Source organism: Pongo pygmaeus, chromosome 8 (assembly GCF_028885625.2).
Source record: "Pongo pygmaeus isolate AG05252 chromosome 8, NHGRI_mPonPyg2-v2.0_pri, whole genome shotgun sequence".
Lineage (NCBI taxonomy): Eukaryota > Metazoa > Chordata > Mammalia > Primates > Hominidae > Pongo > Pongo pygmaeus.
In genome coordinates this window covers 65,453,267-65,472,704 of record NC_072381.2, presented here as the reverse complement: position 1 = coordinate 65,472,704, position 19,438 = coordinate 65,453,267, and the positions used below count along the sequence as shown (strand labels likewise).

At 38.5% G+C, this 19,438-nt stretch overlaps 1 protein-coding gene across 15 annotated transcripts in view; it reads right to left on the bottom strand.

Annotated features, from left to right (window-relative positions):
• KCNMA1 (potassium calcium-activated channel subfamily M alpha 1) overlaps positions 1 to 19,438 on the bottom strand; it is a 768,905-nt gene that overhangs the window by 12,002 nt on the left and 737,465 nt on the right. For 11 of the 15 annotated variants that reach the window (XM_054435608.2, XM_054435610.2, XM_054435612.2 and 8 more), the window contains 3 exons: positions 9,945 to 10,139; positions 7,886 to 8,004; positions 5,725 to 5,949 (listed from right to left, as the gene is read on the bottom strand). In XM_054435608.2, the coding sequence (XP_054291583.1) occupies positions 5,725 to 5,949; positions 7,886 to 8,004; positions 9,945 to 10,139 (539 nt within the window). Of the gene's footprint in view, positions 1 to 3,319; positions 5,950 to 7,885; positions 8,005 to 9,944; positions 10,140 to 19,438 lie in introns of those variants that run through there. The other 4 variants (XM_054435633.2, XM_054435630.2, XM_054435634.2 and 1 more) reach the window with 2 other exon arrangements.

The window sequence follows — 19,438 nt, the reverse complement described above, 5'->3', positions numbered from 1 at the left end:
TCATGAGAATGCCTGGCCCAAGGCGATTGCTGAAGCGTTAGCTTTTAGAGTAAGTTTAGTACTAGCCTGAGTACTATCAGTACTAAAGGATGATGTAAGCATGGGTCGTACCTCTTGAATGTGATGACAAATGATGCCCTTCAGCAAAGATTCTGGGGGTAGAGAACAGGGGTGTGCATATAGGGGTGTATCCTGAAGAACATGGATTGTGGCAGCAGAGGTGACAGAGGGGGATTTGGTTGGTCATCTTCATTTGGAAGGTAAAGGAGAGGAAGAGGTAACCTGGTGTTATTTCTGGGGAGCTTAGGGTTTCTCCCCTCCCAGGGTGCCTCTGTGCCTCTGAAATATTGGCTTTGACTCACCAGGCATCCTATCCCATCTGAGAGCCATCTGTTTCTTGCATTTCTAGTTTCATCACTGAGATCACAGGGTTTAAAATAAGGGTCAAAACCTCCTCCAGCCACAGGGCTGCAGGTCACCCTGGAGGAATGGGCTCTTGCAGGGAAGGGCCCCAGAGCTGGGCTAACTGAGCTGCCACCAGCAGAGGAAGAAACAGGCTGCACTGTGAGAATTGAGCTTCTCTGTTGGCTCTGTGGGTTGTCAGTGCCATGGGATTTAGCCTTTTCACAGTACTCCCTAGAGAAGATCACAGAAAAGGGGAGACAATGATACAGCAAAAGCATTTGGAATAATTGGCCCTCTTCTCACTACACCACAAGCTGAGATTGAGAGAGAAAAGGCTCAAAAAGAAAAGATTCTGTTTGGAGAGAGACAACCGTGGAGAACAGTAAGGGCTAACAAGGAGCTTCGACCTTCAAGGATAATGCTGTGTGGTTTCCTGTCCTGCATTTGTGATAGGCAGCCTGGCACACTTCCTCTGCCCAGCAAACCCTGATGCCCCCACTGTCCCCACCCACACATACTACCTCCTCTCCTCTCTGTGAGCAAAGTATGCTTATTTCATAGAGATACAAATTATTTGTACCGGAACAAAAGCAATTACCGTTTATGAAAAACCTTCTCACTTTGCAATTGGCTACCATGACGCTATCTCTTTTAACTGAAAGTCTGATGCTGCCATTCTTTGAGCAAACTGCTCTCCCAGCCCTCCTCTGTGGCCCTTGGTCCAGCCAACACCGTGAGGACAGATTCTTCACTAATCCCTTTCAGGTGGCAGAGGATAATCCCTCTCACATCCAGTGGTTGCAATGGGCATGCAATCTTGCATGGGAGACAGTCAGCCAGTGTAGTGACCGGTGCCCACAGCTACTTCTTTATCATATTGTGACAAAGCAGGGATGGGCTGAAAGAAGCTGATTAAGAAATTGATTTTTACCCTGTCTTGACTTCCACAGGCCCTGGAGTTTCTGTACTCTCCTCTTTCTCTTTCAAGGAGCCTGTTGCTATAGGAACCTGGCAGGTTGATTTAATTGTCTCTATCGGGATGCAGACACCTTTAGGCTTTTCCCATGCTGCAGAAGAGCCAGGCAAAAGCTTTTTCTGGTCATCTGGGATCTTGACGATGCTGCCAAGAGGCATAGTCAAGTCTCTCTACTCATTGAGCTTACAGGGCTATTCCCCTTTCTCAGAAGCTGTGTGACCAGCTTGAGAAAGTGCCACCAGCACAGCAGCATCATGAGGCATGTAGAGGCACTCATATTTTTAAAAAAATTAAACCAAGAGGACAAGGGTAATATAGAAAATGGTTAAAGGTATAAAAATGTGTAAGTCAATTTATATCAAATATTTATTGAACACCGATGGTAAGGTTCTGGGTCATAATCTTTAATATTCAGAACAGAATTTGAAACCTCTCCCAATTGTGGCAGAAGTTTAACTGTATGTATAAGGGTCCAGCTTTCTCCATCCATTTGAACTGGCTTTGGGAAGAACCTGGGTAGCAGACTTTAGGGACACTGATGATGCCATGATCACACGAGTGTTGAGACTGAGAAGGCTTCACCGTGCCTTCTGGTTTACCAGCCTACTTATTGTTCACCCCTTTCAAAGCCCAAAGCAAGTTGGACTAAATGGCTTACAAATTTCTTCTCTTCTAGAATGGTGCAGATAATACAGTTCCTAACTTTTTAAATGTATATACTGTATTTTCAAAGAACTCTTTCACTTTCTACCCTTACTTCCATTTTTTTTTTTTTTTTTTTTTTTTTTTTTTTTTTTTTTTTTTGCGGGAGGCAGTGAACAGGAAGAGATATAATAATAGGAAACTTGTATGCCTACTTCCTAAGTAAGCAGATGCGCTACTGAAAGAGGAAGGGGAAGTTTGGAGTCAAACAGAAAACAATGGAGGGGACTCTTCACTCTATTAAGGAAAGTATAATATAGTAATTTTGGCAAATAAAATTGAAGTAGTAATGATCCTTCTCCACCATCAAATTTATCGTTAGTCAAATATGGTGAATTCTCAATTATCTACCACTGGGGCATGACTGTGTGCCCAAAGTCCAGAAAAACCTCAAAATTCCATCTCTTATCATAGTCTGTTCCCATTCCATTCCCATCACAATATCATCTCACTGGAGTTGCTAACAGACTGTATATAAAACGCACTTTGGATTTACTTCTCTCTATCTGCCCGATCTCTGGTTGGGATTTAACAAATGTCTGAAAGGCAGCTGGCAGGAAAGATTTGGGTAATACAGTGACTGAACCATCAGCTCCCAGACAACTGGGTGTGGGCTATTGAGTTGATATACACAGCAGAACACTTTTAATTTGAGTCATACTGATCAAGCATAAAGAAGACCAATGTTTTTGCCATTAATACCCTCCTGGTTTAAAGGAGGACGAAATATTGACAGAGAAGCAGGTTTGCCAAATGGAATAGCTGTAAATGTTTTCCAGAAAAGTTTATCAACCGGCATCATCACTTGATTGAGTAGGTCTTGCCAAGATGAACACAGAGATGTGAACAGACCGATGGGGGGACTGGGATTGGGGGGTGGCAATGGGGGAAGTGAAGGAAGCTGGGTTTCTTGATGGGAAAATGCTTTCGGACTTGGAGCAAGGTACCAGGGTGGGCAGGGAGGCCACGTGCAGATTAAAAGGCAAGCCAGATGGAGAGAAGTTCCCCCCAAATTACCCAACCCCACACCCAAGAACACCAAAACAAACTCTAAGGAATCTAGCGATAGCAGCAGCACAGCCTCATTGCGCTGAGCAATTTAGAAAGTGGAAGAAGGAAGGAAGAGAAGAAGGAAGGGAAAAGGAGAGGGAAAGGGGAGTGGGGGAAAAGCAAAACAAAATAAATAAAACCACAAACAGAACAATATAAATAAAAATAAACAAACCAATAACAGAATAAAATTTGTAACTCCTTTTTTTTTAATTTCACAAAAGTTTTCACAAGGACAACGTTATAGAAGAAAACCCCCAGCAGTGGCTAGGTCATGCAGAACCATTAATTGTCATACCTTGGCCCATTCTATTCATCCTTGTTGCACTTTAGAGAGAGAAGTAAGCTATGTGAGTTTTACAATGCTTTTAAACTGTCATATTTCCTGTTGAGCACTTTAACTGGCACATTCTTATAGTTATAAATGTTCTGAGTGCATAACTTTATAACCTCCTTTGCAAAGAATGCATGAAGAGCTCTTCATGATCCAATACTAGGGGATACATATATATAGTTATATATATATAGTTATATATATAATTATGTAGTTATATATATATAATTATATATAGTTTTATATAAAGAGATAGTTATACATAATATAAATCAATATATAGAGAGACAAAAATAATTTGAAAAAATTCTTCCACTCATAGGGCTTGATAATTTACGTGTATATAATTATTCCCCACCACAATACTGGTTTGAATACTAAGCTGCCCCTGTCTTTGGTGTGGGGGAGGGTGGAGGTTCTGACTGAGCCTCACCATTTGTCAGTAAAAGTGCTTGTCAATTCACACAGCAAGCAAATCTCCAAAACTATCATGCTTGAGGGGACAGGGGATCCAAAATCTAAATCCAAAACATTCACCATAAAAACACCTTTTTAGAGATGGTATAGCTGTGACATGTTTTCCTCCTCCCTTTTACCCCTATTCTATTCGATGGAATTCTTTGAAGTAAACTTTTCAAATATGTATATACCAGCCTAGTCCATCCATAAGAGAAATTGGTTATGGTGAATTGGCCAATTTTTAAGAACTACTGCACTGCCTAAAGCATGATTTGCATGCACAAAGCATCTGACAACTATATGTTGAAAAAAGGGTATTTTTCTACCTCTCCTCTCATGCTTACTAAGTGTTAAAAAAGAAAGAAAACAAAAGAAAAAAATAACTATACCAAAACGTGTTTGGCTCACTGTTGCACTCTTCTTATCCCACGTCTCATAATGACAAGGAGCAGCTCTCTATTGCCGTCATTACTCTGCCTAAATTGGCTACATTAAAGAAAATGATGATGAGGAATTCTTTCCCACCAGCTTTCTGCATTGGGACAGCCAGCACCGTGCAGCTGTGCCAACAGTCGAAGGTGGTGGCTGGCTTTTGTCTTTGTTGAGTCAACTGTGGCTGATCCTCCTACATTCTAATTTATTTAGCATGTCGGCTCCTAGAAAAACATGATCTGCAGCTGGGTTTGTCTTCCTCTCACTCTACCATTGCCCCAGCCCTTCCTCCTACCTGGCATTGGGGCCCTAACTAATCAAACAAAGGGGAGTAAAAAGATCCCCTGAGAATGCATGGAAAAATACTTGCTCTTTCCTGAGCATTATTTATTCTGTACATAAGGTAAGTAATTCACCTTTTAAAAGATGTAAAAGTCCCAGGAAGGCAGTTTTTAATGACTTACATCTGATATTTATGATACATATGGCTTTTCATCCCAAATGTCAAAAGTGAAAGAAAAAAATAGCTATTCATATGGCAACATAAGGAGACAGAATAACAATTTAATATGCAATCAAACCTCTTTTCACTTAAACTAAATGACTAGAATTTGATACATCCATGATTGGAATACTATTCTCTCCTCCATATTAAGGTGAGAAATGTTCATAAGAACTCCCAGAGGGAACTGGCTCTGGGACAAAAGGCCTTGGTGAGTAACTAAAAAAATCTCTGATGTTCTCTTGCAACAAGCAGGTCCTTCATAATCATCTACACAAATTGTGAAAGCTTTTCAAATGCTTCGCAATCCTCAGCCCAGAGACTGGAAACAATCAATATGTTTTCATTGCTGTTTGGTTGCTTGTTTCAAATAAACATGTGCTAACTTATTGTGTGTATAAAAAAAGAAAGAAAGGAAAACAACAACAACAAAATCAAAACCCAAAGCACCCTGATAATCCTGATAAATCAGAATCAACTTTTCTTTTACATTAAATAAACTTGCTCTGCCTAACTGACATTGATCACAAGTGCTCCCTTCTAATCTGTGACTCGTTCCTGCAGTGAGCTATTTATGTCTGGAGCATGCCTTTGGGTTATTTTTCCCCCAGAATCATAAATAACTTTTGGTCCGTCTGCTTATTTGCTGTTGTGCTCAAGGGTTTTATGGTGGTGAAATAAAAATGACAACCACATGCACACTATCATACATATGCAAATATGTGTAAAAAAAAGGGGGGGGACTACAGGGGAAAACAGGGAAAGTTACTTTGTTGGAAACACCAACTGGGGAAATGAGTGGCAGATACAGTTTCACACAGTGGCGGTGGATACACATATCAAAGCCGCTCTTCCTGCACGTACTTCTGTTTGTCCCGGGACTCCCTGGACTTGGGCCGGTTCTGTCGGTTTGCTGTGGATGGGATGGAGTGAACAGAGGAGCTCTTCTTGCTGGAGGACTGCGACGAGTGGGAGGAATGGGACAGGCTGGCCCGGGACTGGCCGGCGTTGTGGTCAAACTGCATTAAGCAGAAGATCAGGTCCGTCGGCACGAGCTCAAACTCGTAGGGGGGATTGGTGATGACATACCTGGATAGAGAAAGCAGAGATGTCACCTCCTGAGAGTAACTGAGTAGAGAATTCAACCCTCCCTGAACCAGAAGCAATGGCCTGGTTACTCAGGACTTTCAGAGGATCTGGAAGATGCAATTCTAGCTGGTCTGAGGCCTTAAACATTCTTTTCCTTGTTAAATGGAAACTTCCTCTGTTTAACTCAATAAAGGAGGCCAGCCAGGAGCCCAGGCAGAGATGTGGAATTAGAGCCAGTAATGGAAGAACCAAACTTCGCTTCTCGTGGTCTACATGTACCTTTCTATACAAGGTCAAAGTCACTTCCAAGTAGCCCAACCGCAAGAGGTTTCATGAAGTGTGATGCAACTTTCATTTCATAATTTTCGGACAATCCCAGATATACATCACAAGATCTTTGTTTACCATGACAGAGTGTCTCCTTAGACTATTCTCGCTCTTTACCTTTTAAAATCTACTTTGGTGGGAGAATTTGGAATTTGGAATTCACCACGTGGAAGAATCTAAGAATCCTGCCTACTTATCAGCACTACTTTGTTGCTCTTCACAATTAGTTGGAGCTTCTTTGGTCAACAGCAGATGTGACTAAGAAAATCACGCTGTTTCATTTAGAGCAGTGGATCACCAAGTGTGGTCCTCAGGCCACACAGCTCGGCATTACCTAGGAACTAGGAAATGCAAGTTCGTAAGCAACCCCACCCAGACCTACTGAATTGGAAGTGCTGAGGATAGGGTCCAGCAATCTGTGGTTGAACAAGCTCTGCAGGTGAGTCTCATGATGGTTAAAGTTTGAGAACCCACTGGTCTATAGCAATTGTTCTCAATTCTGGCTATACACTATAATCCCTGGTTATTATATATAAAATTTTTACATATTTTAAAATATATATATGATGTTTTCTTCCTTCCAGACCAGTTAAATTAGAGTAATAAGAATATTTTTTAAAAGCTCCCCAGCTGATTCTACTATGCAAGCAGGGATGAGAAACGCTTGTCTCTGCAGCACTGTTGCCTAGGGTATATTATGCAAACTCACTGATTTTGGTAATTCTAGGATGTACTTTTAATTTTTGCCTGCTATGCATTTATTTTAATGCATATAAGAAAAATATAATTAGCACATCTAAACTGCTATTTTTCTGCTTAAGGTGATAATATACAATTGTCTCAAAAATAAATATATAAAAGTTAAAAAGTGAGTCAATTTAAAATATATGAAGTAAAAATATGGGATTCCAAGATATGGCAGAAGAACCACTTATCTTAGGGCCAGGTGCGGTGGCCCACACCTGTAAGCCCAGCACTTTGGGAGGCCAAGGTGGGTGGATCACTTGAGGTCAGGAGTTCGAGACCAGCCTGGCCAACAAGCCTTGTCTCTACTAAAAACACAAAAATTAGCTGGGTGTGGTGGTGTGTGCCTATAATCCCAGCTACTCAGGAGGCTAAGGCAAGAGAATCGCTGGAACCCAGGAGGCAGAGGTTGCAGTGAGCTAAGATTGTGCCACTGCACTCCAGCCTGGGCAACAGAGCAACACTCCATCTCAAAAAACAAACAAACAAACAAAAAAAAAAACAAAAAAACTTATCTTAAACACCAGCAATGTGAAATATCTCTATATTAGGTACCAACAGATGTTATCCTAGTAGCTGGAGTTTGGGAGAGATGTTTGTATATTCAGACTTTTGTAATTGGGTGATGGAATTATTCTATTAATACAAAACTTGAATTCTTACCAAAATGTCTTTACATCTACTATTAGTAATTATAGAAAAATGCTTCCCATCACCTCCAAACTCAGTGTTGGATTTAATATGCGCAGAGTAATTTGCATGTTGAGGAGATGTATACAGACCTTTGCCTTTACAGTAGGGGACAGGAGAGGATATTAATGTTTCTGTGATTAGGTGGGAGGGCAGAGTTGAAACCAATACTCACCTCTTTGTGCACTGACTTGGGGTGCTGAGGTGAGCATCTCTCAGCCGGTAAATTCCAAAACAAAGCATATTGTATGTTTTCAGAGCTTTGCAGAACAGATCACCATAACAACCACCATCCTGGGAGACAGCGAAAGAACAGAGAGAAACATCCTTTTTATTTGCCTGAAAATCAAGGGCCAGCAGGGAAACGGGTCTTTTCATCAAAGCTTGTTTTGGTATCTCCCAAGTTGGAGGGTCCATGTGTCAAGGGACGGCAGTGGAAGAAGTCAACACGTTTAACAGACTACACCCAATATTTGTGATTTTTAGGGATCAGGTAACAATGGGGTTTTCCTCTGGTATCTCTCCAGTTTTCCACCTGTCACAGTGGGGTTTGAAAGCTCTAAGGAGATTATGCTTCTCTCTCACTTTAAGTCAAAGTGTAAAGCTTGACGGTCTCAGATGTATGCTCAGCTGAGGAGATGAACCCTTCTCTGCAAAATGGTGATTATATTCAGTCCCAGCTCAGCTGTAACCGCTGTGATAGGATCGTGTTGTCAAAACTGCCTGAGTGATAATGAAAACCACCGCGAGGAGGAGGACCCCACCAGGTCCTATGGTGACAGACTCTTTCAGGAGGTAAGGACCCTGTGAAAAGTACAATTTACAGACCTCAGAGATGGCAAGGGTGGAAGAGAATGTGTTTCCCTAGGAGCCAGGGGTCTGCAGGCTGAATAACTGGGATTCGCAGTTCTGATCAGTTCACAGCCACCTTCCCAGGGTCTGGGGCCTGATGCAGAAAGTGAAAGCAAATGCATCCACTTGGAAACGCTGGCTTCAGCGGCCAGGTGGCTTCAGGTAGATGTTACCTGTATTATATGAAGGGCACTAGGCACTGCGGGATGGCTTCACTGGGTATAAAATGACTGTCTTTGTCCTTCCAATCATTGGAATTCTCATATAGGTCTAATAATAAAGAACACTGATGGGACCAAATCTTACCATTATCTAAAGTCTTTATCCCAATCAAGTGCATCAATAAGTAAATGATAGGTATAAAGAGCCACTAGCTATGAAAACTCCCTTTCAAAAAAGCCTAGTCTAACATAGGTCCCAGTCCATGATCAAACTAAAATATGGGGAAAGTATGCAGCACTGTTTCAGAAAAAACAGAGACAGACCCTTTCCTTGGCTCCTTTTCCACTATTTAGTCTTTCTGGGCAATACTATTGTTTATGTAACAGGTTTATCAGTTTCTGTGACTTATGGCTGCATCTCTTAAATGCATCTGTGGGGTTGGGCTGGGAATAAGGGCAAAGACAGAACACTTCTGTCACAGTGCCTACACTAGGCAGATACATGGAATCAGAAGGGAGATGCTGGCCACTTCCGTCACAGGGAGGATATGAGGGAACGTGACTGGGTCCACTCTCAGAAATTACAAGGTCTAGGTTTTGATTTACAGGCATTAAAGGATCCACATAAGATTCTGTTTGTTTGGCCAGTGGTTCTGGATACACCTGACTACTGACTACTATGGTGCTTTGAAAACCACCAGTGCCTGGCTCATATTCACATATAAAAACTAAGAAACCTGCCACCTCCATGTGCTATTAATGTATAGTTGGGTTGAGTATCCCTAAGCTATGCTAAGAGCCTGTGGAAATATTTCCCAACCTTGGCTGCATGCTGGCATCACCTGCTGCTTCTCACCTTGTGCAGAGGATACATGAAGAGAACACCAAAGAGGGAGAAAGCCCACTGGCTCTGAAGCCAGGATGCCTTGGTGCAAATTCCCAATAGGTCCAATGCTCATTCTCTCTGGGCCTCAGTTGACTTAGAAGGTGTGATACTAGAACTTACATCAAAGGGTTGCTATGAAGATTAAAATGAATGACTATGCATAGAGCAAAGTGCCTGATACAGAGTAAACTATAAATAAATATCACCTCTTACAGTTATCTACAATAGGAAGGAGAAAAGACAGATGCCTAGCTTGTCACATCTGGTACCATGTTCTTCAGGATCAAGCTTTTCCCAAACAGCAAGCTCAGGTGACCTCGGTGCTGCGGACTCACCCCTAAGTCCGCAAATGGCCCATCGAGCAGAGCTAACTGGGCCACGCGGCAGCGGTCCCTATTGGCCAGTGTCTGCGGGGTGCTGTAGCCACCTCTAAGGGCATTCTCCTCAGCAATCAGAGCCTCCAGCTCCGGCGTGGCTCCTCCGGTCACCAGGGTCCGTATCAGGGTGAGGATATTGTCATTGAAGTATGTCTGGGGAAGGAGAGAAAGTGGGGGAAAAGTCATTTAAGCAAACACCCTAAAGTCATGACAGCCGACATCCAAATTATAACTTTTCTTGGTATCTCCTGTTTAAAGTTCTGGCCTGTCTCTTCAAATAATTTTATGTGGGAAGTGAAAAGACAGCAGCCTCCAATTATTCCATTATTTTCTCTCTTGCTTGGCTCTGCCACGACAGCCTGACTTAAAAAACCCAGTTCAGGGGATTTTTAGTAAAGGGCTCAAATCTGAATAATTAGTGTTTGCCATAATTGGTTTTAGTAGGGATACAAATATTGCCTCCCCTTCCTCAAGTCTACATGTCTACTATGAGACTCTGGACATATGTAATAAAATGCAGCCTGCCCCAGCTACTAACCCAAGCAGCATTGTCTCTGAGGCCCTGTCACCCATGTGCCAGGAAGCTTCCTCCCCACGACAATAGCAAAACCTTTCATTAATGCCACACACTCAACAATTTATCACATGCGTTGATAACTGTCTAACTCAGAAATCTCAATCAATTAAATATGCTGGATAAATTTATGACAAGGTGAATGTCCTGGTAAGTGTACTTTGGCTTTTGTTTTCTAAAATAACCTCAGTAGTCTGAGGCAAATATCACTTATTAAAGAAGTTTCCCTCTAAGTGTACATTTGTGTCACATCTGAAACATAACAGATCTGTCAGGAACAAAACAATGGGAGTTTAAAAAAAATTAATAGGATGTCAAATAAAGGAGCTTTAAAAGGTATTTGTCACCAGCCTAATTTGAGAAATTCTCAGGTAAGGGTGTGCATTCCATTTTCCTATGTAAGTAGAAATCAAGCAGGCTAAAAAACTCAAATCAAAGTTTGCCCGTGGCTTTTGAGGATGTACTTTGGAAAGAGGTGAGGAAAGATGCAATTGAACCTCAGCAGCTTCTTAGGGAGTTTACCTGGCAAGGCATAGTAGGGAACAAACCAAGTAAGGGTGAGCTCAAGTTCCCATCCCAGGTTTGCTAACTAGTTCTATGTCTTGGAGGTTGCCTAGTCATTCTGGGCTTTGATTTTTCTCATCTGTAAAATAACAGTGGTCATTAAAACCAAGTTTATATTCACATAATTCCATGAGGACTTCTGAATTAAGATGATAGTTACTAGTGGGGCTGGATTCACAATCCTCATTGTGATACAAAATTCCAACTGCAAAAGAAACTAGGAATGTTATCCATAGCCCGCCAGACCCTAAAGGAAATTTATGCTCAGAGTTAAGATACGCCCTTAGGCACAGAAGCAGAAAAAGGATACTTAAAGTAGGATATGTTGCTGGAGAGGTTATGGGATCCAGGGATCCAGAGCTGGGCTGAGGGGTTTAATGCTGACTTCACCTCTCAGAAGCTGTGTGACCTTGGAAAGTTATTTAACATTTTTGTGCCTCCGTTTCATGATCTGTAAAATGTAATAATAGAGTGCTGCGGGGCTCTATGACCTACCCATGAAGCACTTAGAACCATGCTTGGTGCACAGGAAGCATTGATAAACACTTTGGCCTCATATCAGAGACATGAGGCCTTTGCCAAGGAGAGGAACAGTCAGCTCCATTCCCAACCTTCCTTTGAATTTTTAATCTTCTTTTTTTTCTTTGAGGGGTGGGGAACTCAGGGCTTTAAAAACCAAGCAAGGGATTTTAAACTCGATGTGGTAGAAAATGGGAGGTCAGCCAAGCATGGTGCACACCTGTAATCCCAGAACTTTGGGAGGCCAAGGTGGGAGGATCATTTGAGGTCAGGAGTTGGGACCAGGCTGACCAATGTGGTGAATCCTAGTCTCTACTAAAAATAAAAAAATTAGCTAGGCATGGTGGCAGGCACCTATAATCCCAGATCCTCGGGAGGCTGAGGCCGGAGAATTGCTTGAACTCGGGCAGCAGAGGTTGCAGTAAGCTGAGATCATGCCACTGCACCCCAGCCTGGGTGACAGAGTGAGATTCTGTCTCAGAAAAATAATGAATAAAATACTTAGAAATAAATATACTGAGGGAGGAACAAGACTGGTATACTGCAAACTACAAAATATTACTGAAAGAAATTAAAGAAGACCTAAATAAATGGACAGACATCCCATGTTCATGGATTGGAAGACTTGATTTATTAAGATGGAATACTACCCTAATTTCCAGATTTTATGTAATACCTATCAAAATCACAAAGTCCATTTTTTTGTAAAAATGGAAAAATTAACTATAAAATTGCAACAGACTCAAAATAGCCAAAGCAATCTTATAGTCTTATAAAAGAAAGACAAAGTTGGAAGTTTCATACTTCCCGGTTTCAAAACATACTACAAGACTATAGTAATCAAGATAGTAATGGCATAGGATAGACCTATAGACCAATGGAAAATAATTGAAAATCCAGAAATAAACTCATTTAGTTATGATCTATTAATTTTCAGTGAGGGTGCCAAGACCATTCAATGGAGAAATTAATATAGTCTTTTAAACAAATGGCATAGCAACAACTGGGTATCCACAGGCAGAAGAATAAAGTGGGACCTATACCTCACACTATATGCAAAAATTAACTCAAAAGGGGTCAAAGATCTAAATGTAAAAGCTAAAACTGCAAAATGCTTAGAAGAAAATATAGGAGTAAATCTTTATGACCTTTGATTTGGCAATAGTTTCTTGGACATGACACAAAAAAGCATAAACTACAAGAAGAACAGATGAAATTGGACTTCATAAAAATTTAAAAAATGTTTGTGCTTTGAAGGACACTATCCAAAAAGTGAAAAAAACAACCTACAAAATGAGAGAACATGTTTGCAAATCATATATCTGAAAAGGGTCTAATATTCAGTATTAAAAAGCCTTCTATAACTCAACCAAAAAAGATAACCCAATTTTTTAAATGGGCAGAAGACTTAAACATTTCTCCAAAAAGATATAAAAATGGTTAAGAAAATTATGCAAAGACGCTCAACAGCTCTAGTCATCAGAGAAATGCAAATCAAAACCACAATGAGATATTTTACACCTACTAGAATAGCTGTAATAAAAAAGACAGATGATAATAACAAGAACTGGTAAGAATAAGGAGAAACCGGAACTCTCACACACTGCTGGTGGGAATGTAAAGTGGTGCAGTTAAGTGAGGAGACCACCCCTCACATTGTCTTATGCCCAATTTCTGCCTCCAAAGAAAGAAAAAGTAAACACTAAAAGGCAGAAATGAAATCCACAAGCAGACAGCCTGGTGCCACACCCTGGGCCTGGTAGTTAAAGATTGACCCCTGACCTAATCGGTTATGTTATCTATAGATTACAGACATTGTATAGAAAAGCACTGTGAAAATCCCTATCCTTTTTTGTTCCGATCTAATTACCAGTGCATGCAGCCCCTAGTTACATACCCCCTGCTTGCTCAATCGATCATGACCCTCTCACACGCACCCGCTTAGAGTTGTGAGTCCTTAAAAGGGACAGAAATTGCTCACTCGGGATGCTTGGCTCTTGAAACAGGAGTCTTGCCAATGCCCCCAGCCGAATAAACCTCTTCCTTCTTTAACTCGGTGTCTGAGGAGTTTTGTCTGCAGCTCGTCCTGCTACACAGTCACTTTGGAAAACAGCTAGGCAGTTCCTCATATGTTTGAACATTGTGTTGCTATATGACCCAGAAATTCCACTCTTACAGTATATATCCGAGATAAATAAAAATATATGTCCACATGAAAACATGTACACAGATGTTTATAGCAGCATTATTGGTAATATCCAAAAGGTGAAAATAACCCAAATTTCCATCAGCTAATGAATGCATGCACAAAATGTATTATATCCGTGCAATGAGTATTATTTGGCCATAAAAAAGAGTGATGCAATGATACATGCTACAACACGGATGAACCTTGAACACATTGTACTGAGAGTCTATCGGATGAACCACCTCTGATAATTCAACGTAGGTTATTTTCTATTTCCTTAAGTATCAGCCAGTCTGAGAAATAAAGGGAAAGAGTACAAAAGAGAGAAATTTTAAAGCTGGGTGTCTGGGGGAGACATCACATGTCGGCAGATTCCGTGATGCCCCCTGAGACGCAAAACCAGCAAGTTTTTATTAGCAATTTTCAAAGGGGAGGGAGTGCACGAATTGGGTGTGGGTCACAGAGATCACATGCTTGAAGGGCAACAAAAGATCACAAGGCAGAAGGTCAGGGCGAGATCACAAGGTCAGGGTGAAACTAGAATTACTAAGGAACTTCCATGTCCTGATGTGCAGGCATTGTCATTGATAAACATCTTAACAGGGTTCAAGAGCAGAGAACCCATCTGACTAGAATTCACCAGGCTGGAATTTCCTAATCCTAGCAAGCCTGGGGGCGCTGCAGGAGGCCAGGGTGTGTTTCATCCCTTATCTACAACTCCATAAGGCAGACACCCCCAGAGCGGCCATTTTAGAGGCCCCTCCTGGGAATGCATTCTTTTCCCAGGGCTGTTAATTATTAATATTCCTTACTGGGGAAAGAATTCAGCAATATTTCTCTTACCTGTTTTCGGTAATAAGAGAAACATGGCTCTGTTCCGCCCAGCCCACAGGCAGCCAGACTTTAAGGTTATCTCCCTTGTTCCCTGAAAATCGCTGTTATCCTGTTCTTAAGGTGCCCAGATTTCATATTGTTCAAACACACATGCTTTACAAACAGTTTGTGCAGTTAATGCAATCATCACAGGGTCCTGAGGCGACATACATCCTCAGCTTACGAAGATGACGGGATTAAGAGATTAAAGTAAAGACACACATAGGAAATTATTAAGAGTACTGATTGGGGATGTGATAAATGTCCATGAAATCTTCATAATTTATGTTCTTCTGCCATGGCTTCAGCCAGTCCCTCCATTTGGGGTCCCTGACTTCCCTCAACAAGAGTCCATTTATATAAAATATCCAGAAAAGGCACATCTACAGAAATAATGAGTAGATCAGTGGTGGCTTAGGGTTGGTGGGGCGATGGGTAGAGTTGTAGGGGAGGGGAGGATAACTAAAATACAAAGTTTCTTTTTGATGCCATGAAAATGTTCTAAAATTGACTGTGGTGATGGCTGTACATGTCTGTGAATATGCTAAAAAAAAAAACCACGGAATCGTACACTTTAAATGGATGAGTTGTATGGTATGTTGTGTCTCATTTTTTTAAAAGAAATAGTTAAAAGACAACTAAATTTGCACTGGCCAACTTTTTAATCTAAGAAGCCATGAGTATTAGAGCTGAAAATTACACACACACACACACACACACACACACACACACACACAATTAGTGATATGGAAGTAAAACCAGGAAGTTCTAAGCTAAATAGAGAAAGATATAGGGATTTTTGTTTGTTTGTTTAATAACAGTGCTGGTTGATATTGAGAAAAAGACAACAGAGGTCAAGTGATAAATAGTAAGTATTTACAAATCAAAGTTGTAAACAAAATGCAAGCATGTAAAACAAGCAGACAAACAAATAAAAATAACCTGTCCTGAGCTGGGAAATGAATCTAGGATGCAGATCAAAAGCATTTAGCAAGTTAATGTGGCCAACTCCTAGACCTGTACTCAGTGAATATTTGAATTCAAAATATTAAATGGAGAATAAAAATGACCTAAAACAATGCTGTAAGAAATGCAAGTATGAAATGAGGCTAGGCTGAAGCTTCTCTAGAAAATGTAAGAGGAATGTCAAAGGAATTTTGACAGGACACATTTGTTCCAAAAATTCTACATATAGCTAAATTGCCAATAATTTGTGAAGGCAGCTGAAATATTTTTTGACTCTTTGCATACATAAGCATTTATTGATTTAATTTTTTTAAATACTCAGAAACAAAAATTAGCTTCTTTAAAGATAATTTTAAACCCTTAGTAACTAAAATATGAGCAAATCTGGTTTACTGTTAAAATATATTTAAAACAGACTTGTAAAAGATTGTTGTATATATTATTACAAAATGGAATGCAAATGTCAAAACTAATTATTAAAAAAATGACAAAACTAGCTATTAATATAGTATTGCTAAAATTATGTTTTAAAGTCAGAAAAATGAGATGAGATAGAGATGATGATGGAAGTAAAGGCATGAAAATTGCCTGATCTTATACAAGGAGGAATCAAGAACTACTAAATTTTTCTAGACAATAATATTTAGAAAATACATCTATAGAATGGCTGGTAACAACTAACTAGAGTTAAAAATAGAATGGAAAGTTTACACTACAGAAAATAAGCATACAAAGTATAGTTCACATACCAAAAGATGGATCATAAAACATATAATTATGATAGAAGCATGTAAAAAACATAATGTAAGACTATAGCATCTTATGTTATATAACTAAACATAAATGAGCTAAATGATCCTATAAAATGGCAAAGATTTTCAGACTTGTTCAAATGCCAAAATCGAACTCTGATATCTTTAAAAGAGATAAAGGGAAGAAAAAAGTATACTTCAAAGAAAAATTTTAAACTATTATGTTAGATAAGTTAATTTTATATTCATAGTTGACACTCACAATAAAGCTATAACTTTTTTATGGACAAATATTATAACTGAAATATAGAAAGCAAAACTAACTAGAATTACACTAGAATAAATCTGGACTAAGGGTAATATGTGAAATATTCTCACTATCACTGTTTTTAGCTTTTACAGGCCAAATAGATCAAAAGATAAGAAAACTGAGGATATAATCAGGTTGATTTAGTGTATTTTTGCTAAACTTTGTAACAACAATTACAAAAAAAGATCAATGGCCAAACCCATCAAATCTCAATATATATAACAAAGTATAGGCTGTATAGCCTACATTTTAAAAATTAAATACAATATAATAGAGGTAAAAGTAAATATTCCAGAACATCAAAAAAATTTTGTTAAGTATCCTATAACTACTAGGTCAAGATGGAAATCAAACTTAGAATATGAAATATTTTAAAATTAAAGAATATTTGAGAATGACATATAAAAATATCATGTCTTGAGGCCAATGCTATAGAGACAAATTTGGAGCCTTTAATGCTATTATTAAATACAACAGAATTATAATAAGTAAAATTAAGTATTAAAAGAATTCTTTTTTTAAAAAAAAGCAGGATGAAAAGCATCACTTAATGAATTAGCAAGAGGATATTTAGTGAATTGTTAAATTCAAGAAATAATTCCTTGAAAAAATAAACTTATGACAATATAACTGAAAAAACACAAATAAAATTAGAAATAAGTAGAATAAAATGTCAGATACATAGGAGAATTAACACTATTATTCCAGATACTCTCTTTAATACTAATCACTGGATGTGAATAAGAATCGCTATCGTTTTTAGGCAAAAAGCAAAGTAGTAATCATCTATGAAGAGACAGAGGAGAGTATTAGGAAAAAAGTAAAATTCCATGTTCCTTAACATGTAAATAGGCCATTTAATGTCATTTTTTCTAGTAAAATTGTTGTTTGATATATACGTAATTAAAGATTTGAATTGGACTTTTTAAAACTTGATAAAATTATGCTAAATTTCCCCTGGAAAGAGTCGTACAAAATTGTCCTCTCATGTAGTATTGTAAATTTTAAAGGCTTTCTAACCAAATATTGTAGACAATGTGAAAAATTAGAAGATCAACCAGAATGGATTTATGAAAACCATTGCTTAGTAGTTATAAGACCTTAATACAAAAGTTGGCAAATCTGGCTCTTGGGCCAAATCTTGCTCTGCCATCCATTACTTTTTTTAAATAAGGTTTTGTTGGGACCCAGCTATGTCCATTTGTTTATGTATTGTCTAGGGCTGCTTTGGTGCTAACAAACTCAGAGTTAAGTAGTTGTGACAGAGACTATGTGGCCCTCAAAGGCTGAAAATATTTACCATCTGGCTCTTTACAAGAAAGTTTGCTGATCCATTCCTTAGTATAATAAGGAAAGCATTGCATACCACGGGGAAGGGATTTTACTCAATGAATGATTTGGGGGAAACTGGTTCTCTGATAAAAATTTTTCAACAATATGATAATGATTAAACAATGGTTCTTTGACATGACTCACATTGTACAGACATGAATATTGCGCTTTCAGATAATATTTAATGGCATGGTAATAATTACATAACACTAAAATGTTTTTTAAAAGTAGGATCCCCAAAACACCATGAATCACAATTCACGTTAAAAATGCATACCTGCAAAACTATTGGCTAGGGAAATTAACTTTTCCTGTATTTAAAATTTAATTTTAAGAGTACCCACTTTTAAATATTGAATCTTTATGGTACTGAGTTTTAAGTTTTAATATTACTTTTAATTGGCTTTTTCATACTAATGATTCCTTTTAATGTTTTCAATTATCAAATGTTTATAAAATGTAGAGATCATTTTTATTATTAAACTTTATAATATACACTGTTTCATAATATAACAAATCATGCACTTATTACTTTTTGAATTGTTATTTTTTAAATATAAAACTTCAATGTTTAATGGAAAGCTATCAGAAAAATGATATCCTGTTTATTATTATGGTCACTCATATTTATTTCTACCATAAAGTATTACAAAAAGTACATAATGCTCTGATTTGGGGACTTCCAGAGGGAAAAATAACGCATACCTGAACTGATAGACATATTTATGTGAAAGTCTGTAAGTAGTACACAAAAGTTCTACTTAGTAGTGAACCTTGGTTTTAGAATTTTGGGTTTTTTTCCTATAATTTTATTTTATATATTTTCTGCTGTGAAAATACATTTATTTTAAATTTCTGTAAAAAAGAAAGCAAATGTTACTAAATAGTTAAAGGCAAAAAATGTAGCCATAAACAACTTCACAAAAATATAGCAAACTGTTTAATCTCACAATGCTTGATAGTTCTCATGTTCAGCATGCACTTTTTACGCATAAAAACTATGAATTCACTATCTAAAATATGCATTTACATCATTATATACAGACTAAAAACTGATATGCTTCAAAACTATCATAAACACAATTAAAGGGCATCCTAGGAAAAATGACAATCAGCACTTGCCATAAGGCATGAGATGGGTCAGTATGATGAGAGTGTGGATTGGTAAAATTGTTTCTTGGAGATATCATGACAATATGTATCAAGAAATTTTAAAGTGTCCATATTTGTTTAAAAAAAAATCCAGTACATTTGCCTCAATGTAATAAGTTGCTAGTTGTTCAAAGATTTATGTACAATTATTTTTATTACAGGATTAATCATTACTATAACAAAAATTTTAAAAAGCTAAATAGCCAACCATTTAGTGATAAA